General features: G+C 48.1%; 1 protein-coding gene across 2 annotated transcripts; it reads left to right on the plus strand.

The window, feature by feature from the left end:
• Window positions 1–4,733: 4,733 nt before the first annotated feature.
• On the plus strand, window positions 4,734–19,807 carry BMF (Bcl2 modifying factor). Of its 2 annotated transcripts, none has more exons than XM_086613753.1 (3): window positions 4,734–5,049; window positions 5,981–6,144; window positions 19,706–19,807. In XM_086613753.1, the coding sequence occupies exons 1-3, from the start codon at window positions 4,734–4,736 to the stop codon at window positions 19,805–19,807; spliced, it is 582 nt and encodes a 193-aa protein (XP_086469879.1). The 2 variants fall into 2 exon arrangements, with proteins under 2 accessions (XP_086469879.1, XP_086469878.1); XM_086613752.1 differs by lacking the exon at window positions 19,706–19,807 and adding an exon at window positions 14,664–14,786.
• Window positions 19,808–21,807: the final 2,000 nt, after the last annotated feature.

Raw genomic sequence — 21,807 nt, forward strand, 5'->3', positions numbered from 1 at the left:
TGTCTCTGTCTTGGTTTCGGTCTATTTACTCGGAGCCATTTCTTAACAATGTCTAATTTCCTCAAGGAATCCCTCTGAGTCCCCTCTCTTAGAAATGCTGCCATATCTTTTTTTCTAATCACTGAAAGGCACAAATATCCTTCCTGAGCTCCCTTACCATCCAGCCTGATTATATACATAGATTTCAGTTTCCATACATTTTCTACACAGTAGGAGTTCCCAAAACACAGCCTCTGGGGATATAAAGTGTGGCCCCAACTGCAGCTCAACGAGATGAAAACAAAGCCGATCAGGTACTGTTTTTACTGTTAATGAGCCTAACCAGCAGGCAGTTATTACTCAGTCTGGAAGACATAAGTGGTTGGAATCGTAGTGCATTCATTTTTTATTTATAGCGATGCACGTTCAAATTAGAAGTAGCCCTCCAGCAGCTGGCATTTTGTCAGGGCCTGACCATCAGTGTGATAAAATTTGAACATCTTGAAGATATAGAATGCCTTTTGTTCCCCCCCTTTTTTTTTTTTTAATAGTAATCCCCTCCCCTTCTATTCTCAAGTCCTTTGACTATCAAAAGCAGATAACGAAGCTTAATTAATTTAGGACCCTGGCCCTTACTGAAAATGAAAGGAAATAGTCCTTTTTCACTGAGTGATGAGGTGCAAGTCAGACATGTGCTGATCTTCTTGTAACAAAGCAAAGGCTCAAACCTTCCAGCAAATAAAAAGAGTAGAAATGAACTCTTGGACAAGAACCATAAAGAAATGGGCTCTTGGAAAGGATGCACATTATTAGCCTGTTGATCTATCAATGGCAACTGTAAATACCTCACCCAAAATCACGGTGACTTTGAAGCATTTAACTGGAGAGGCTCACAGAGACTTGCCAGGAGAATGTGATACGAGGAACCCTCAGTAATTCACCTCACCTTGCTAGTCATCGGTTTCCAATCTAACCCCTCCCCTGAGTTTAAGTTACAAACCTCAATAACTGTGTGGCAGACTTGACAGCAATTAACATTACTCAGCTGCCAGCTGGATTTTAAAATCTCCCTTCCAAATGATCTTGTTACGTAGGTTTTAAAAACAGCCTGACAGAGTGCTGCTCTGTGCTGAGGAGCTGGATCCTGCATCTTAACCTGATGAGATTTTGTTATTGATTTCAGAGGGAGCTGATAAATCAATGGCAGAGTAAGGGTAAAATCCACTGAGCTGTTTTTCAGAGTGTGAGGCTAGTATTTTTCTTAATCTTTTAAGTGAGGAGGCTTCACAGAAAGCACTATTGAGAACTTACTAGCTTAGTTCTTTAGTCCTGCATTGCTCATACACAAGGAACAAGCATGATATGCTGCAAAGCACTCCTTGACCCTCATACCTCAACGTTCAGACTTCAAAAGCCAATGAAAACTTTCTAAGCTGTTTAAAGCCAAGGAATACGAGCTTTATTGGAAAATAACTAGCTGAAGTCAAACTCCCATCAGCTTTGCACTTAGCCCAGCCGTGCCAGTAGCTCTGCTCTTGGCTTGGGATGATGGCTGTGGCAGTAGCATCAGGCTGAGCGTGGCTCCAGGAGGCCCTGGTCCCAGCAGTGAGTCCCGCCGAAGGCTGACAAAGACACCTACTTCCTCCCTGCTCCCACACGAAACGGGACTGAGCGATTTATTTTCCTGCAAAGACGAGGGATGGAAAAGGAGTATTTAAGCCAAGGCTGCTCTCCTTGTTACACAGTCCTGTCTCTGGGCCGCAGGCCGGGCTGGCGGGCCCCGGAGGTCGGGCTGGGCCCTCTCCGCCGCCTCCTTCCCACATCCGGCACCGATGAGGAGAGCGGCGACGCGAGTACCCGGGGCTCCCCGCAGCGCTCGCTCGCTCGCCCAGCGCCTACGAGCGGGGAGTTAGCGCGGTGACACACGGTACGGCCGGCCCCCGAGGGGGCCGGGCCGAGCTCAGCCCGGGGCGGCAAACCCGTCCGCCCCACCGCTCTACGGGCCGGGCCTGCCCCTCTCGCAGCAGCAGCAGCAGCAGCAGCAGCAGCCACCGCCCCTCGCGGCGCGCCCCGCCCCGCCCCTCTCCGCCCATTGGCCGGCGGGCGGGGGCGGGGCGCGGCGCGGCGGGGGCGGGGCCGCCGTCAGCTGTTCGCGGTCCGCCCGGCGGCGGCGGCGGCAGTTTGGCGGTGGGGAGGCGCGGCGGCGGCTCCCGGGACGCCCCGGCGCCGCGGGACGCTTGTCCCGCTTCTCGGTAAGTGCCCGGGAAGCCCTTTCGCCACAGGGGCCGGCTGGTCTGATCCAAGTGTCCGGTCAGCGCGGCGCCGAGGCCAGGCGGGACCGTGACAGGAAAGGGGGGGGTCGCTCTGGGGCAGCCCCGGCACGGAGCGGCTCCTGCTCGGGGTCCCGCGGCGTCCGGAGGGGCGGGGAGAAGGGGAGTCTGGCGCGCTGGGAATGAGCCGAGTGGGCACCGAGACGGCAGCGATTTGCTGATGTAATGGCTAATTACCGGTAGCCAGCGCTGCCGGGTCGCCCCGCCGGGCTCGGGTGTGTCGTCCCCCGGCGCTGCCCGGAGGAGCCGCGTTTAAACCTCTCGGCCGGGGGTAAATCTGCGGGGTTGGAGCTCGGAAAGGGCAGAGTTAAAAGCAGTTGGCGCTGTGGAAGCGAGGCCGGCCAGCTTTGTTTTGGGAAGCTGGCACGCACGTGTGCGCTGAGCCCTCCCTCCGGCTGCCGGCCCCTCCGCCTGTCAGAGCGGGCGTGTGGCGGCGGCGCGCCGGCGTTTCGCGGCGGCTGCCTCGGCTCCCAGGCTTTGGTGGCTTTCTCTTGTGGAAGCGTGTCCGTGCGCCCGCCGGCTGGCAGAGCCCCCGGAGCCCGAGCTGTGTGTGCGGCGTCTCTGCCAGGCGAGACGCGGCGGCTCTCGGAAGCTGGGGCTCCCAGCACGGGTTGCCTTTTAAGATTGTGGAAGGAACTTCAGCGAGTTGTAGGACGAGTTATCCTGTCGGCTGCTTCGGCTTTCTCTCTTCAGCGTTTCCTAAGAGCTCTGCAAAAAAGTCGGACCGTATCGCGGGAGGCCGAGTAAAAACTTCGTGCTTTCTAAACCCCCTTTTGTTCGGGGTTTGCTCTGCCTGCTCGCTTCGTGCCTTTGTGGCGCTTTCTTGCGCTGAACGCCCGTGTCCCGGTGGGGCTTTGACGGACGCGATCTGGCAAATCCTGCTGCAAAGACGAAGTGCGTTATCGCGCTGCCTCTCTGTCAGGTGACGGCGACCCAGCAGCAGGGCTGCCAGAAGATGGTCTCTGCTGGCAGCTCGGGACCTCTCGCTCCTCTTGGTGTGCTACTTTAAGCCATGGATGAGACCCTTACGAGTGCTGTGTCAAGACAGCACTGCTGTCAGCCGGCAGAGATGGACCAGCTGCAGGGCTGGTACCTTGTTCTGGTCTTCAGACTCTTCTTTGGGAGTGGTGGCCAGGCTGAGATGCAACAACTTAAATAACTGTAGCAGCCCTGAGTTAGAGCCCTGCACAAACAGTTCTTACACTGCTCCGTCCCTTTGTCTCCTCTAGCATGTTGGTGGTGTGAGTGCTGCTCACCTGGGGGGAGATGGGAGTACCAAGGGGAGCGCTGAACACATCCTCATAAAATTATTATTAATGTCTCCTTCAGGCCTGAAATTCCTCTTGCTAGTCTTCCGTTCTGTTAAATGCTTCGCAAACCAGAGCAAAGGAAGAGACGTGAAGAGTTGAATTTCACTGCCTTGTTTGGAACTGGGTGGAAATCCTGGAGATGGATCTCTTAGGAGACTGTCTTCCAATTGGGTTAGATGCACAGGTAACAGTAAAGGGACTTGTGGCTTTTTTGGTAAATCTGCTTCTAATTGCTATATGTTTGCAAAGAGCTCTGAAGTAGTAATTTAGGGTTTATTGTTGTGGGTTTTTTTCCTCCAACATCTTTGTCCAGCTTTGTGCTGCAACAGAGCTCAGGAGTGTTTACTATGGCAGCTACAGAAGTCCTGCTTCTGACACTGACACCAGCAATGTTTTTTCTGTAGTAGTAGGGTGAACTAATGCACTGACAGTGCGTGTAGGCTTTAAGGTAAGAGGGGTAATGAAGTGACAGTGTTGCCAAGTTTGGGCCACATCTTAAGATGAGCTGAGGGAAGAAATGAGAAGTTGAAAGGCAAGTTGGCCCTTACAGGGAGAAGTTACGGAGAGCTTCACAGAAATGGCTTTGCCAGCTCTTGAGTTTTGCAATCACTGGGATTTCTTAAAAGTCTGGCCTTGCAGCCTTGTGATTACAAGAGCTTTTCTTCATCAATAAGTAGTAGATGGGGAAAAAGTGAATGGGGCATACCATAAAGTTCAAATATGGCAGGCCAAAGCAAAGCAGACCCCAGAGAAGCTGACTGGCCATGGGGCAATTTGAAGGATTGGGGTTGCTTTTTTCAGTTTCCATGTGCTGAGTTTGAGGGTTGACTCTCTCCTTGTGACCAGTTGTGGAACTGGAGCAGTGGGTGGACTCTTAGACACATGTGAACTTTGTCTCCCTCTGGCCCAGCACTCAAGGACATTCCAGAAAGCCCTGACCCTCACTACTGAGTCACTCGCCTTTCCTGCCCATGCAGATGGGCAGCACTGGGAGGGAGGGAGGCGTGGAAAAAAAAAAAAGCTGTGTTTTATTGTTGAAGCAGAAGGCATTCTCTCCTGGACAAGGTTCTTGTGTTTTAGCTGTTTCCTCAAATGTCCCTTTATTGCAGGAGCAATGGATCGCCCCAGCTACCTGGAAGAGGACTATTCTAGCCTGGATGGGCTGGACGATGACGTGTTTCACTCTGATGACTTTGGACTTGCAGGTCAGCCTGGTGAGATGACTGCAACTGGCATTTTCACACAGAACCAGTCCTACAGCTGCCTTCTGGGGAGGTTTCAACTATTCCCCCTCACACACTGCTGTGGTCCCGGTATCAGGCATCCTGAGCAGCAGGACAAGGCAACTCAAACACTCAGCCCGTCCTCTTCCAGTCAGGATGTTATGTTGCCTTGTGGAGTCACTGAAGAGCCCCGGAGACTCTTCTATGGTAAGAGCACTCCAGTGTCACCAGCTTTGCAGCAAGGGAACTGTCCCTTTAGCACTTCCCCAGTCAAGCAAGGTTTCTTTCATTAGGGCATTGAATTAAAGGACTGAAATTATTTTGCTTTGGTCCTACTCCCTCAGGAAAGACAGCTTGTATTTTCTTACCCTTGCTTGTCCACTGCAGGAGCTAGGCACTTGCTCATTGCTTCCACTGTCCTTGATACTCTCAATCTTTTTCTTTTTGGCTTTATTCTGCTAGACGTTTAAGCGATACTTTGTAACCTACCATTTGCCTACATTTTTTAACTTCTAGTGCTGCCTCATCCGTACAGGAAGACTCCTGGTTTTCAGTGGAGAGAGGGAAATAGAAAAATTTACACTTAGTGGGACAGCTTTTAGGCTCTTTACTGGAGTTAAAGTTGTTGAATAAGTAGCATGTCTATCCAGTATTTTACTAGTAACTGATGGGACACCACTCAGCTTTGTGTACCTGATTTAGCTTTAATTCAAATCAGTCCCTCTGAATGCCAGAGAACTGACAAAAATCTGACAGAAAAGATACAGCAACCTTTAATGGGAGACAACTTGAGGCACAGATCTTGTAAAACTGCAAAATCATCGTTAAAAAAAAAAAATAATCAGCACTTGGCTGAACTATAAACAAGCAAAAAGAACCAAGTCTAAGATCCTGCCAGTCTTTTGATTATGGGAAGCAACACAATGCTCTGCTTAATCGATATAAATCTACTTAGAAACTGAGCAAATGTTTTACTGCATGCTTATGGTACGCAGTCATTGTTTGGGCTTCAGGAACTGGACTTTAACATGAGTCAAAAATTTAGGATTATGGGCAACTCTTCCCTCTGTAAAGTGTACTGAGTAGAAGAGCTATTCTTTGTGCTCAAAGAATGACTCTTCTGATCTCTGTTTTGTAGGGCATGCTGGTTACCGTTTACACGTCCCTCCAGTTGGCTTTGCGTTGGATCCGCACCTCCAAGAGGAGCCTCAGGAAGGTCAGCGGGAAGCACGTGCCGAGGTGCAGATTGCACGGAAGTTGCAGTGCATTGCCGACCAGTTCCACCGCCTCCACATACAGAGGGTAGGATGTCTCGCGAGGGGAGGTGGGGGTTTAGCTATCCGGGAGTGGTGCTCTTGAAGACCAGCTCCAGGCACCAGCTAAGCGGTCTGTTGTCTGAGGCAGCAGACTGCCAGCAGCGATAAAACGGCAGCAGTATCCTGGTGGATTTTGCTTATGCTAGATTGCTGGGTCTTCCTAAAGATTGGCAAGTGGAGGGAAGAGAGTGTGTGGGGCTGCATTTACGGCCTGGGGAGATAGCTGTTCTACGTTAGCTGCTGCTATGCCAGCCCTTCCAGTTCATCAGCAACAGGGTCACTGAGGCTTTCTCCAGAGAACTCCCCCTTGCTTTTTATTACAGCTTTTACTCTTCTCCACTCTCCTCACCACCAGTGTCTTCTGTGGCACAAGTGGCCATCTGTGGCTTATATCAGCTCCTCATCTTGGAGATGACAAGAAGCCTGGAGTCTGTTCTGACACTCCTTGTTGTCTAGGGGTAGTTGTCTGAAATGTTGTGGAGTATATTTAGATCATGCTAGACTTGGTAGCAACTCTTCTGTCAGACAGTCCTAGCTAGTGTCTCAGACTTGTGACTAACTTCCTCACAACAAAAGACAGCTGTTAGATGCCATCAGGTCTGAAAACCACACTCCAGAATCTTGATTTTGTTTTCTTTTTTTTTTTTTTTAAAAAAAAAAAGAGACTCTGCTCTTCAAAGAAACAAAACCAGCGTCCCTAAAACCCCAGATTCTTTCTTCCTTGCCCTCCTTCCCCTGTTGAGTAGGGATGAAACAGAAATCCCAGTCCAGGCAGTTTGTCAGAGGTGGCAGAGGTTTGGCAGAAGCAGCACTTTGCCACTTCTGTGCAAGTCCAACAAGGAGAGTGTGTATCCACTTGCCTATGAAGAAGCTGACGCTCTGGCTAACTTCAGAGAGGGACAGAAAGCTTATCTCACTCCAAGTGAGTTGGTGCTCTGTTAACGGTGGCATGTCTTGTGATTCTTCTCAAAGGTAAGTGAGGACCTCTGTCTGGGTCAGAGAATGTGGCTTGTGGCTGGGCAAAGCTTTGGTCCTCTCTATGTCATCGGAGAGACGAGGGAATTCTGGGAGCTTCATCACCAAACAGCAGGAGGATTAAAGAAGCTGTAACAGGAAGATTAGCCAGTAGAAATGTAGATGGGGCTATGAATGTCATTTAGCGAATTGCAAGAACAAGGAGCCACCAGGAGAATTTTTAACAAGTGGTATGTGTGGTGGAAGGTGGTCCTCCCCAGTGCCACCTTTTCACCAGCCATAGCTGAAGACCCCACTCTCTCCAGCCAGCTTCTCCCAGGAAAGCGAAGGTTAACCACCTCGGTGGAGGAGCCCTGGAGCGAAGTGGTGGAACTGGTTGTAACTTGACCCCTTTCGTCTCGGGGGAGCGTTACCTATCTCATCTCTGCGCCTTGGAAACGCGTCCAGCAATGCCCACCCAAGCCGGCCCCGCCGAAGCCGCCCCGGGTCGGGCTCTTGGCCGCCCCCGTGGCCCGGGGCGCGCTGCCAGCCGCGGGGGCTCCCAGCGCCACGCACCGGGCTGCGGGCCCAGCCCGGCTCCCGCCCGCCAGGCCGGTGGGAGAGTTAGTAAACAAAGGCGTCCGGCTGCGCTAGCCGGCGGCGCGGCCAGCGGAGGAGGAGCTCTGCTGGCTTTGTTTGAACTGGAACGGCAACAAGTTGTAAAGGGGGTGGGGGGGTGGAGCCGTTCAGCCATTTACATTTGAAAACAAAACAGAAAAAAAACAAAACAAAACAAAACAAACCACCAAAACAACAAAAACCCAACCCGAAAACTTAACCCGAGAACTGAGTAGTTCAGCCAGTGGTTCTCCACAGCCTGACCCTGGGATAGGCCTTGGCGTTTGGATCTGTTACGAGTTTCTTTCTTGTTTGTCAGGAAAACTGAGTACTGAGCCACATATTAGTGTCCAAAGCACCGTTCCCCCGTGGAGTGTTTTGTTGTTGTGCCCAATCCCTTCCCTCCCAGTCCTGAGTGGAGGACTTCCTCTGCCTTTCGGCATAGATCTCCTGTGCAGAAGCCCCTCTGTCCTGTGTTCAATGACCTCCCAGGCTGTTGCTGAAGAAGCAAGCAGTCTGCCGCTGGAGACACGTGGACTCGTACGCAATGTGTTGTGGTTTGGAAGGCGCAGTCTCTGAGATGTGGAAAACTGGGCCGTCGTTTCTCTTGCTGTGAAACTAACCCCTGATTTGGATGCCCTGTTCCAGCTTGTCTCAAACGTTTGGTCAAAACCAACTTTCCAGAGTGGTGTCTTGAATCAGATTTAGAATACCACAGAGTTAGTCACACCAGTGTGGCCTCATGAAGCCCTGAGAGAAAGCAAGCCCGGTTTTCAACAAGCTGCGCCTCTTTTCGGAGCCTATGAAACATCTTGTCTGTGAACCTGTGGAAAGAAAATGTATGTGCCCTTTCAGTGGGAGTCAGGAAAGTCTTTCAGCATTGGAGTAGTGCATCCAGCTAGCTCAAGAGTTGCCCTTGCATGGCTCTTCTGGAGTTCTGCGAGACTCCAGCAGTTCAGGTACAGCTCCCATTCTGCTGCCGCAGCAGCAAGGCAGTGTTGACACAAAGGCTGCTGGTTATTGTACATCCCTGGCCGAGAGGAACTGAGCAGGCAATAGCTGCTGAGGTTGACGTCACTGAGTTGTCACTTGACTCAGCTGCACGCATGGTCTAACCCAACCCCATTCCACACTGGGAACCCTGGAGAGTCACTGTTATCTCTTCCCTGGGCTCCCAGAGCTATGTGGTATTTATTCTGTGGTTCTTGGCTATACAAAAGATTTTTGGGTATGCATCTTGTAAGAATAAGAAAGTTGGCCGCACCTATGCTTGCTTTTGGCATGTACACCATTTTCAGGGCTTTGTTTCCTATTAATATATTAAACAGAATACAGTAGTTTAAAACCTAGCTTTTTCATCCTTAGAACAGTGCTAGAGCACAACGCAACATTCCCTAGCACTCTGCAGCTTTCGTCTCCTTCAGATGCTGAATTTATTATAGGAAGGACTTGAGGAACGCTCCGTGTTCCTAAGTAGCAGAGGCTGCTACAGGCTCTGGTTTGCAAAGGGCTCTGCAAAATGACATGCAACACCCTTCTATGTTTTCTTGAGCTCTTAAGTACCTGTTACCTGTCTGAGGCCATGTAGCTTCTGGTGATGTTCCTTCTGTTGTGCTTTTCTCACTCTGCCCCTGGAAAACAAGGGCAGAGCCAAGCCATGCTTTCTGCAGAAGAACGCAGTACCTGGCACCTCCTTGGTTTGGAGCAAATGTGCTTTTGCTGTGGGATCTGTGAACTGCTTGCTGTAGTCCGGCCTGTGGCTGAGCTTAAAGAGTGCACTCTGAGGTTATGGAGAACAGAGCTGAGTTTAGGGGATCTGCTGGTCGGTCAGCTGGGATGCCTGCACCCCACAGGTCAAGGCTGTGGCAACAAGTGCTCGGGCTCTGCTTTGGGTCCTGAGTGCGCTTCAGTTTCCTCACCTTGAGAAGGGCCTTCAACCTGTGCTGAACCGACAGTGTGTTTCAGGACATGATGCACTGCTAGATGGGATGTGAGCAGACAACCAGGGTCAGAGGCAGCAGAAGTGTAAAGCCACTCCATAGAAGCACAGGGTTATACAAGAGTGGAGTGGATGACGCTGTATACCAGTATCACACCCCTTTGGCTTGACTTGCTCCATTGAGACACTGGAACGCTATGGCTTTTTCCAAATAAAATAACTCTTTCTAAGCAGGCTGCAGCTTTGAGGGGACTGCTTTTATCACATCTCTTCTTCATGGTGATAAGATCACTTCACAGGGGATAAAATTGTCTCTTTAAGAGCCAAGGAGTGGTAGCCTTGAACAGTTCTGGGCTCGGGTCCAAGCAGAGCCACTGACTTGCTGTATGACCTCAGACAAGTCTCTTGACCTCCTTGTGCTTCAGTCAACCCATCTGGAAAGCTCAGTTTAAAAAAAGCTGAGCCTCAATGAGAACCAGATGCTGAATCAGAGCTGAGCTTTCTTGAGTAAATAAGTGCATTACAAACAACAACAAAGACCCTTTCCAACACATCAGGAATCCTGCAGTTGATCTAGATATGCTGACCATGCTCAAAAAGCCTCCGTGGATCTAGCTATAGAAAACTTTGTTTCTCTAAATTCCCTCATTGCTTCAGCAAGTAACTCTCGCCATCACTGCAACGGGCTCGAGCAGCCTGTGGAGCACGAATGCCGGCATCCACACTGGCTGTGGACAGCCAGCTAGGCATGTACCTGTTTGCCTCAAGTTAATGACACTGAAAATGTCCAGGAGGAAATGTTGTTTTCCTTTGAAAGTGAAACTTGTTACATTTTGCATATTTTTTCCCCTCTGTCTCTCCTGAGACTTATCGAGGCCTCCTCTGAGACACTTCTGCTTATGCAACAGGGAGCCCGTGTCTCTTCTCGTAAACCTGTTGGTGTGAGAGAGTGGGTGTGCAGCGCTTTGTATGCATTATTTATCCCAAACTCCGTCAGGCTTTTCTCCATCACTTATTGAGGACACTCAGGGAATTTTTTAACAGTTGCTTTTTTAAACTGGAATTGTTTGCAGGAAACTGTCCTTTATGATGACTTTACATTTTTAGGAAAAATGTTCAGAAAAGCTTCCTAATAATGTAATGCAGAGACTCTCAAACTGTCCTGCAGCTGAGCCTGTAGCACTGGCAGCTCCATACTGTACTTGTACCTACAGTCTCTTTGAGACTTGGGGTAAGTGCTTTCATTCATTTGTTTCCTGAGTAGGTCAGTACGTTTTGGGATCTTCTCTGCTGGCTAGTGCTTGCTGGTCCCTGCTGCTGCTGCTGTGCCAAGCAGTGAGTCTCCTCTTCGGCTCTGCTGTCTGTGGGTTGCCCATCAGTGCAGGACTTGAATTTCCAGCTGAGGATGCAGGACCGTGGTGAGGGAGAGTACCAGATAGAAAACTCCTGAAGGGAGTGAGCCTGGTTTAGAGGGCAAGGGGTAGGGTGGGTGTGAGGTTGGGAAGATTGAGATGTAAAGCAAAGTTCTTGCAAGGCTATGGAATTGGGATCCTAGGCTTGAGGAAAGCAGGGTGCTATAGAGGGAAGAGGGATTCTCACAGTCAGTGGCATCAGGAACTTGATATGAGGAAGTGGAGACAGATTTTTTTTCTTATTGTTGTTAGATTTTTTTCTGTTTTGACAAATGACAATGAAGAAAGAGGTGGGCTTGGAAGCGCACGTTCCCCTATGCATACACATGACACAGCAACTTGTTGCCCCTTGTCTAGCACCTGTTCTGAAACCCTGCCGCCTGTGGAGCTAATTACTTGACATTTAGGTTAACAGAAACTTGCTAGACCCGTTCATATCTGATCTGAAATTATATCCTTTGGTATGTTAAGAAAAGAAACTGAGAACAAGAACACAGTTATGCCGCTGTATAAATCCATGTTGAATGTTACATACAGTTCTGGTTTCCTTCTTCCAAAGATGATGCAGCAGAACTGGAAAACTTTCAGAGAAAGGCAAGAAGGATAATGAAACTTCCATATGAAAAATGAAAAAATGGGCTAGGACTACTGCTAAGCCTACAAAAGACACAAAGCAAGGGGCTAGCGATATTAAACAGAAATGAAAAGTGACATGAAGGAGATGGATAGACTAATTTCTCCCAGTACAAGAACTAGGCAAAATCAAGTCAAGCTAGCAGGAGCCAGCTCAAAGTAGATGAGGTAGTTTTTCATGAAATAGGTCGCTCTGTGGAACTCCTTGTCAAGGCGAGTGTGCATCCCAGTGCTTTATCTGACTTCAAGGGGAATTGGGGCAAGTTTATGGCCATTGAAGGAGACATTAAATAAATAGAAACCAGATCTGACTCAGGAAGTCCTGAGCTCAAACTAGTTAGATGCTGAAAGAGTATTAGGGGGAGCTATTGCATGTATTTGCCTTCTGCTTTTCCTCAGGCAGCCACATAAGGCTGCTGTTGGAGGCTGGGCTATGAGAACTCTTGATGCAACACTCACATACGACCACTGTATATCGGTTTAATAAAAAACACAACACTTTTGCATCAGCTTAATCTATCCTCCTTCTCTACGCTTTCAGCTGACGAAAGATTTAAATATATTATGGGTTTATTCCTGCTTAAAATAGAGGATAATGTTAAAAAGCAAAACTTCCTGCCTAGCTCTGGTAGAGGAAGTGGGCAGAGGATAAGGGAGCCTGCTGGCAGCAGAGCAGTACAAGCTCTCTGCTACGACGCGCCGTGAATCCTTCGCCCCGCTGGACGGAGGACTGCAGTGTCTTAAGGCAGTGGGGCCACAACCTCAGAATGCCAAGACTGCCTGCTTTAAAGAGTACGAAGTAATTCTTTGGGACAGTACAAGTGAATTGTTTTGCAATATTTCTAACATCACCTGCAGTATCGCTGTGTGATTTGAATAGTGTTCAGTGCTGCTGCTTCTCCCGTATAACCCCAGTAGTCTCCGCAGGCTCTTCTGCATTTCCTTGGCTCTCGCAGCACCGTGCTGGCTGTGACAGTGGTAACGTGCTTTCTGCTTGTAGCAGTGCGACGGCTGAGAAATTATTTTTCAATTAAGAAATAATTGCAGTAATAGCTCACTTCTTTTTTAGTGTGGGAGACTAAGAAATGCAGGTTACAACTTGTCTGAGATCATGCAGGGATCACCGATTGGAACCCAGTTGCTCTGCCTCCAGTCCTCCGCTTAGGCTGGTTGATCTTATTAAGATACTACCATCCCTGAGGGGGATGATGAGATGTTCGGACTGATTATTCATGGTGAGGAGTGTGCGTGTTACTCAATTAAATTTTACGGTGGAGAGGCAGGAAAGCCAGTGCCCAACTGCAGCGTCCTCCTTTGTTTCAAGCCACTGAGAAGGAATGTCCCGCTAGCCTTTTATAGTCTCTGTTTGGGGTTTTTTTTTATTTCTCCTCGGTGGCTACCCTCGCCACTGGCAAAGGAATCTTTCCGAGGACCGTACCACAGCAGAAAGAATAGCGATCTAAAAATAACAGCAGTGAGGCAACTTCTATTAACCCCAATTAGGTTTTTCCTGACGTAACGCCTGCCAGGACGCTGGCGATGGGGGCTGCTGCAGCCGCCCGCCCCGCAGAGCCCCCGCGGGCCCCGGCCGGCGCGGAGGAGCGGGCCGAGAGGAGAGCGGCTCTGCCGGGCAGTGTTTGCGCTGCGGCTGCCGTGTTTATATCGCGCTCTAAATTTAGCTTCTGAGTCATCAGAACTGCTGACGAGAGGCCGCTCTGCCCGCAGGCTCCGGCGCTGCACCTGCCCGCCCGCGGGCCCCCCGCACGGCGGGGCCGCGCTGCCCCCCGGCCCTGCGCCCCTTCCACTCCCCCCCCCGGCCCTCCGCCGGGATATTTCCCTGTAAAAACTTTCAAAGTGTTGTTTTAACGAACCCCCGAGGGACGCTTTAATCTCTAGGGGGTGTCTCCCGCGCACCGAGCCGCTCGGGAGCACCGCCCTTCTGGCGGTGAGGGAACCGACGCGCGGTAAAGGTCAACCCGTCCCACGGCCTGCGCCGGTTCGGTGACACACAGGGGAAGGCGGGGAAGGGCTCTCTGTCCGCTCACGCCCGGGGTCTCGCTGAGCAAACCTGCCCGCGCTCGCTGCCTGAGGCTGCGGCTGCGGGAAGGGGTGGGTGTCCTCTCCCCGGCGCGGAGGCGAGGTCTGGGCACCTCTTCCTGCACCCCCGTACCCCCCCACAGCATGGGGGTGAATCGCCCCCCGGACCCCGTGGCGCAGGTGGGGAGCGGTATCGAGTGCGGCTCTATGGAAATGCAAGACCCTTATTTACTGTATTTGTGGAAAAGAAGGCGGTGTGCCCCCCAGGGGTGCCGGAGGGGAAGGCTGGGGGCCTGGGAACGCGGTGGCCGGTGGTTGCCCTTCCCAGGTTGCCGTCAGCTGGCTGTTGCCATGGCGTCTGTCTGCTTCCCCTTCCTGCCTGCTCCGGAGAGGAAGGCGCGAGTGGCTGCGTGTTTGTTTTTGAACTACAAGAAAGTTGAGAAAGGGCTCACCTGCGCAGCTGTGCCTGCAGCAGGCTTGGGGCAACGAGCGACGCCATTTGCTGCTCGGACCAGCGCCTCGGCAAGGGTCAGCGCCGTCCCCCTTGCTTGGGCTGAGTGGCCCGTAAATGGGTTTTGGGGGTCTCCTGCACCCCACATCCCTCCTGCCGCGGCCGCTCCTGTACTTCCTCTCTCCATAAACACACGTGTTGCTTATCTTGCTCCGCAAAGCCTGACCGGAGGCTTTGAGAAAGGAAGCGGTGTTTGAAATGACACCTCCCTCGACCACAAGTTTGGTCCCACGTGAGAGAGCTGCGGGGCTGAGGATGCAGATCCCCAAGGGATGTCCTTGTCTTCATCTCTGTGTCACCATGAGAAATGGCACCACTAAGCTCCTCTTTTGGTTTTCCTCTGTTACTGTCTCCGTTTTTTCCCTGCTGCTTTTACACATGCATTATTCTTTGGTCATTAGGAATCACAGCTGGAAAGATTTGTATTTGACTTCCATTGGCCTGCATTTCTCGCTCCAGCGGGGGACACCTTCTGTAACCTCTGTTGCCTTGGGGACTGTGACTTTCTAGTCTTTCTAAGCTGAAGCATATTTTGTGGTAGCACAATATGCCTCCAGCCACCTGGCAGCCAAAACAGCCTTCAGCGATGAGTCAGCAACTGCTCCCGGTGTGCAAGTATTTTTGTGTTCAGTGAATAAATAAAATCGCAACAACTTATTGCTAATACTTGTATTAGTCATTAAAGCAAGAATGATGTTTTTATGTGCACATATGCCATTCTTCTTCTTTTGCTATAATAGTGCCATTTATGGCTATGTTTTAATCCCTCTAGTTAAGATGGGATCAGAATTTGACCCTTAACCATCTGGAAGCCATGAAGCAAAGTCAAAACTTGCCCATGAGATAAAGAGGGTAGACAGGTGTGTCCTTCTGTATATGCGATAGGAATGTACCAGGCCCACTTACGACACGTGCATATGATGAACACACTCGTCTTTATTTTTTTAAGGAGGGGTGTAAATGGCACATATGTTTCAGGTGGAAAAGTGAATCCTATTAATCTGTTAAACATTTATGCTCAAGGATTCAAGGAGCTGTGTCAGAGGAACAACATTTTCTTTAAGGTGTATTACCTGTACTGATCTTCCCTCGATCACCCCGTGCAAGGGCTTGGTAGGAGTAAAAATCTTTTGACATCTGAGGTGTTCTTTGACAGATACATAGCTGTATACTTACAGTGCGAAACATGTATTAGGAATATTAATTATGGGGCAGGAGTAAACGTCGGGTCAATCCTGTCCCTGTTTCATTTGCTTCCAGTAAAAGTCTTGCTGTTTTTTTGTGTTTGTTTACCAGTATTCTGGCTTTTAGTTCAATACAGTTCATGGAATTGGCTTCGCTAATGTGCTGTTGCTGCAGAGGACACTTTTCCTGTAAAATGGCTTTTCCTTCTGACTCATTGAAGCATTCATGCTAACGTCTCAGACAGACAGTCTCTTAAGGATATCCCTTTTAAAAAGCAGCAGCTGCAATAGGAAATGGTTTTATGTGTTTCCAGCTTTTTGTTGACTTACTGTATTCACAAGTCTAGTCTTCGTTAGTTACAGTTAGCGTAGAGGGCAAAAGAGGCTTCTTTCCGTCTTGGGAAAGGAGCTTCAAAATGTTCATTGTGTTGCTACCACATGGAGGTGGCAAAGCATTCATCCCAATACTTCTGTGCAGTAGTGACTCTGAGCATTGAATTGTTTTGGTGAGGGACAAATCAGCGTACTGAAGCTTAGGAAAATTATAAACCTGTTCCACGATAGTTCTGAGTCTTAGAAGACTGTAAGAATTGACTTGAAATGCATCACATCTGAAAAGATTAGATGCCAAATTCATGGAGTCACTCTCCTGGGTTTTCCGTCCTTCCTGGCAGCTGAACTGTACCACACCAAAAAGCCCTCAGTCTGAAATATTTGAGTATTTTGGTCATGGCAGAGGCGTATCTAGGGAAAAGCTACTGAAACTTGTGAAAAGGACATTTTTAGGCTGGGACAGTCCTTTCTATAAATTGTTTTCTCTGTCTGTATTGGAAAGAATATCTGCCATTTCCATTCCGTGGCTCTTGTCCCACACTGAATTAGTACCACGGAAAGCAGATCAGCCCAGAAGTGAAGCCGTAACTCTGTAAACCCTGTTAGCTAGGCTTGCCACTGAAGGAACCAGTCCCAGCTTGCGCCTCTTCTCAGGTCACCTTTCTGTTGTGCTGGCACAAACATCAGCTTGACTACCCGATGCCATGGATCAGATGGATTAGGATGACCTGGTCAATAGGGAAGGCAACTTCTTTGCCAGATTAGTTCTGGCCTTGATCGCCGTCCCGCTCTACTTCACTTTCCTGCAGCAGTGCGAGGGGAGGACAGTGCGAGCAGGCTGCTTCAGTGCGCAAGCCAGTGAAAGTGTGCGTGGGACTACACCACCGTGGAAGGAAATGCTGGCTGAATATGAACCCAGGGAAATACAAGCCTTAGGTCTGGGAATAAAGCCTGGAAAGCTGCCCTCAGCCTAGCGCTCTATTTTTTCACTTCAAAACAAAATTAATGGCGTCAACGTCATTCATAAAGTGATTTGAGATCTTATGTTTCTTATAAGCAGAGGGAAATGAGGGTAAAATAATTCCTATTCTACTCTTGCATGGAAATCTCCTTGCGTGGGAAACATTTTTAACTGGAGAAGGACAAGAGTGCTGTACCAAAAAAGTGGCTTCAAGAGGCAGTGAAATAAGCACAACAGAATATAAACTAAAAAAAAAATAGAGTTTTTCTCAGTATTTGTGATACCACATCCCACTGGTTCTCTTGCAGCTCTGTAACCCTTCTTAAATTAGAGCTCTGAAACTCTTTATTTACCAAACAAAACCAAAACCCAACACCTTCCTCAAAAAGCTCCCCCCCTTAAAAAGAAAGAAGAGAACAAGCTCAATTCTTCCACTGTTTTTCCCTGAACATGGCCTTCTCTGCCTATCACTGCAAAGAACAAGTAATCCTTTTCTTCTGAGGTGACATATAAAACTTAAGGAGGAGACGGAATATTTAGAAACATGTTACGGTGTGTGAGAAGCGCAAAGCAGCCTCCTACATGAAACGGGACATTAATATGGGGATTGTTACATCTGTTTGTCCTGACAGTGTGGAATAGTTGAAATTGCATATGCCGGATCAGCACACCTCCTCTCGTCTGCCCCCAGATTAACCCACTTTAGAAAATTTTATGAGAGTTTCCATTAAAGAGGGTCTACCAGTGAAGCAGAGATATATTTCATGTTTAGGATTTCGATACCAATTTTTGAATATTCTTTTGCATTTCCCATACTACGTCCCTATAAGACACTTCTTTACCCTCTTGACTGCCAACAAAATAAAATTATCTGCCAAAGCAGATTGTCTTCAAAGCAGAGCATCTGTAGTATGTTGGTCCACCATGCTCTCCTACCATAGTTTCCTACTTTGGAATCTGCAGAAGGCAGCATTCTGCTTGCGTGCCACTACTTTGACATGCTACCTGAAGGTCTCTGTTTAAGGAGCTATTAAGGTATAATAGCTTGATAAAAGCATGGTGTCTAGATGTCATCAGGACACTGGTTCCACATGCATGTTTGAGCTGGTTTGGATGTGGCTCCAAGGAGGAGGGTGAGAAGAATCTCTGGCGTTTGACAAGGAAGGACAAGCCTGGTAAAACCAAGAGATGAGTGGCAAACCAAAAAACGTCTTGCTTTTTGAGACCAAATCAGTTTTTTTTAAATTCAGCCCTAGGGCATAGTTTATAAAACGCTGTTTTCACCTGTAAACCACCTACCAATGTCTGAACAATCAGTTCGGACTGAACTCAGGGCTGGTTACTTTGAAATAAATACGAGGCTCTGGAGTCACTGTCTGTGGGTTGTGCTCCAAACACAGACAGCAGTGTTGAAATGTGTGATGGGATCTGTGAGCACCTGGATCTTCCAAATGCGGGAGATAACTCTTAAGTCTGGAGGCTAAGAAGAGTGACCCACTGCTAAGATACGAGATGAGCACAGGTTTTCTGAAGCCTGTTTTGTGTGTACTTGTGATTCAAATGGCACAGATCTACTCGCGCTGAAATGCAAACATAATTTAATGACTATGTGGGAGGGCTTTGAAGAGCTGTCTATTGACACATCTCCAATACACCAACTCCGGTTGCAACTCTTTCTTATTGGTGATTATGTAAAAAATGCCTTGCAACCGTGTTGTTCTGCCCTGTTGGGCTAATCTGAGTTGAAACATCTTGTTCATATAATGTGCTTCAGTGCTCTTTTATGAACTCCTGTGTACTGAGGCAAAGTTGTTGGAAGCCAGTCTTCTGTTTCCTCATCTGCTGGGGATGGGGGGGGGGGGTGGGGGGGAGGGGGAGGGGGAGAGATTGGGGCTGGTTTGTTTTGTTTTCCAGAAATGATCAGTGCTGCTTAGCAAATATGGAATTCTGGATGAGAAAACAAAGACTGACTTCTAATAGAGGGTCGGTTATTGAGGTGAAATAGTATCCCAGGCTGGGCAATGTAAAGAGAAACCCACCTGTTTGTATGAGATGCCATTAAAGTGCAGGAAGGTGGGGGTATAATCGGAGCCACTTTTACAGAGGTGATTACATATAACAAAAGAAGGAACAGTGTCCCTGCCCCAAAGCTGCATTATATAGTCTGGTGTCCCCCTGAAACTCAACTCCCATGTTTCTTCCTTGACAATGGGACCTGAAATAACCTCTTGGTTTTGGTTTTTTGTGTGTTTTCAAGTATGTTCTTGCTTAAGGTTTAATTGGCTCCAGTCAGTAGGAAAGGGCTCCAAGGCTGATTATTTATGGCTTACTGTCAAAAGTGGCTATAAAAAGGGCAGTATTATCTTGGAGATGCTGGGAAGGAAAATGTGGTGGGGGGGAGGGTGGGGGAGTGTGTGTGTGCACGAATGTGTTTTCTTGTACTAGATGAAATCAGAGTTTTGCTGTCTCAGCAGTGTGGTTTAAATTGAAGATTAACCCTTTGACCTTCACGGTGTCAAATCACTTACAGATGGATCACCAGTTATATTTTTTTCTTTTTTTTTTACTTTTGGGGTGAAGGGGGGCTTTTTTTTTTTAAAAAAAAAAAAAAAGGTTGTTTGTTCATGCAGCTGGGGCTTTTGAAAGGCTCAGAAGCCAATCTGATTAAAAACAGCACTTGGCTAAACTCTGCAAAATCCTACAAGCAAAAAAAAGTTTAATCCTCTTGTGCACAATGCATAAAGGGTCTGCTCTTTTCTTTTTGTAATGTTAGAGCTACAATTATTTCTGGAGAACTTATCATTTCACTCTCTTCCCTCATCCCTTGCTGCACCCCCTTGTTATGCTGATGGGATTAAAGTGTCTGCTCTTGAAAAGTGTAACTGAGTTGTTATTGGAAAAGAGAAGTGGTATGTTGCAATTTTAGAAATATAAATAACCTTGCTTCAACTGTTCTCCTCTACAGCATCAGCAGAACAGAAATCAAGTGTGGTGGCAGCTTTTTCTCTTCCTACACAACTTGGCCTTAAATGCGGAGGCGAACAGGAACCACACTGGGCAGAGGTGAGCTTCGCCCGCCTGTTTCAGGCCGCATCCAGTCTGCAGGGAGCACGGAACAAACACTGGTTCGGGGGCGAGACGTTGCACACCGCCGGCCGGATGTGAGGACTCTGAATTTCTGATACTCGTCTTCAAGTTTGGGGTTTTTTACGGACTCTTCTTTGCTGCTGCCTGCCTCGCGAGGCAGGGAGCTCTTGTCCAACACTGTCGAAGGAAAGCCAGAATGTGGGTGTGTTTGGTAAAGCTTGCTGCTGGTTCCCCGCACCGGTGACCTCTGTGCAAGGGAGGCAGGTATTAGACTAACGGCATCCCCTGCCCTGTGTGTTAGTCAGTGGTAGAATGCAGGAGTGTCATTTTGGCTGCTAGTTAAAAATGATGTCTGGGATTAACGACTCTAAACATACTTGGAGTATCTTCCAGAGCGGAGATGCTCGATTCCTCCACAAAGAAAGTTCTTTTTAGCAATGAAGACATTCAAGTAGCTTATATCCAGCACGTTACTTGTTTTCTGCATGGGTTACTGTTTATTTCCTTGCACTCTGTGTGAGATAAAATCAAGAAAGAAATCTGATCTCTTCAATCTTTCCATTGGGCACCAGTTGCAGCTCTCTCACATGAAGTTGTTCTTTGTCATTGCCATCAATACACAAAATCATTTCAGTAGAACAGTCTTAAAATTAAACCTTCTGGGGTTGCTGGTGGCTATTAGCTTCTGCCACCGTTTGCTTCCAGTTCAGTGTTCGCAGTGCCCGTGAGCCAGCATGAAGCCAAAAACCATTGAATATGACTCAAGCGTCGTTCTAGAATGCTAATGTATATGTTTTGATTAGTTTTATGATGGGTGTTAATTTTGTTTTGTTTTTCTATTCCTTTACTATAATGTGGTTGGTCAAGAAGGCTTAGGTCCCAGGCATCTGATAGTTTTGCTTCAGGAATTGACAGGGAAATTAATTAGCAACTGATCTGACATGAACACCGTACAAGAAGTCTGTCCATGACTCTAGTATGTAATGTTTGGAGATTGCTGTAAGCATATGTTGACTAGCAGCAGTGATATTACTTCAAGGGAGATTTTCTAAGAGTTCCCGGTTTGTATGCACTCAGAAGTTTGTCCATATGACTGACACAATTGGATCAGCACAGGAAAATTACCCTACCAAAAGGAAGTAGCCTTAAATATAGATGGCTACTTCTCTGTAGCCTTAAATATTGTTAGTTCACAAACCCAGTGACAACTAGGGTAAAACATGAACAGAAAAGCAATACAAGCTATTTTCTTCAGACCGTTCCCATATTGCCACTGCACCTTGTGGTAGTTCTCACATGATACAACCAGCGTGAGGAAGAGCTGTCCAGAGAATTGCTCTTCAGCCCTGTTACAAACGTTGACTTCAGGTGTTGAGGAATTCTTCTGCTCTTGGTCCACTCTGAAAAATAAGCATTACTGTATGGGAAGAGTAGTTTGCTTGCACATAACGCTTTCTCCTGCACCCCTCTCTGCAGATCCTTCTCTAATTCATACTTTCTCTGGTATTTGTATAATCTCATCATTGCACTGTAGTGTCTGGTAACAATTTGCTGAACACAGTTAAATTTGGACTTTGTCCCTCTCTCCCACCCCCGTTCTCTTGATTTGCATCGTGCTCTACTGTGGCAAAATGTGCTTTAGCTCCCTGAAAGAGGTCCCCAGGCCTTTTTCATTTTCATATATTCACAGTTACTCTCTTTCAACATAAGGAGAGTTTATGTGAGAAAAGCTTTTTTTTCTCCTCTTACGTTATTTTTCTAGCTAGAGCTAGAGTAGTAAGTTTGTCCATGATGGTTAATAATTCATACAAATGAATCTCAAGTAATATTTTGGGAGTTAGGCTTTCTAGAGAGGGAGGGTGGGAGGGTTTTTTAGGAGGGGGGATTGGCTTTGGTTTTGGTTTTGTGTTGTTTCTTTAAGCACATGCACTACAGAGTTACCCAGAGGGATACAAGTGGTAGCTGTTGCTGACTATGCTG

The sequence above is a fragment of the Tauraco erythrolophus genome, chromosome 6 (genome assembly GCF_009769465.1).
Source record: "Tauraco erythrolophus isolate bTauEry1 chromosome 6, bTauEry1.pri, whole genome shotgun sequence".
NCBI classification, from domain to species: domain Eukaryota; kingdom Metazoa; phylum Chordata; class Aves; order Musophagiformes; family Musophagidae; genus Tauraco; species Tauraco erythrolophus.

Excerpts from the sequence above, each read along its gene's own strand:
- BMF (XM_086613752.1), top strand. The coding sequence starts at position 4,734 with ATGGATCGCCCCAGCTACCTGGAAGAGGACTATTCTAGCCTGGATGGG. Across the intron at positions 5,050-5,980 it reads GCCCCGGAGACTCTTCTATG|GGCATGCTGGTTACCGTTTA; the intron begins GTAAGAGCACTC and ends TCTGTTTTGTAG. Across the intron at positions 6,145-14,663 it reads ACCGCCTCCACATACAGAGG|GAATCACAGCTGGAAAGATT; the intron begins GTAGGATGTCTC and ends TTTGGTCATTAG.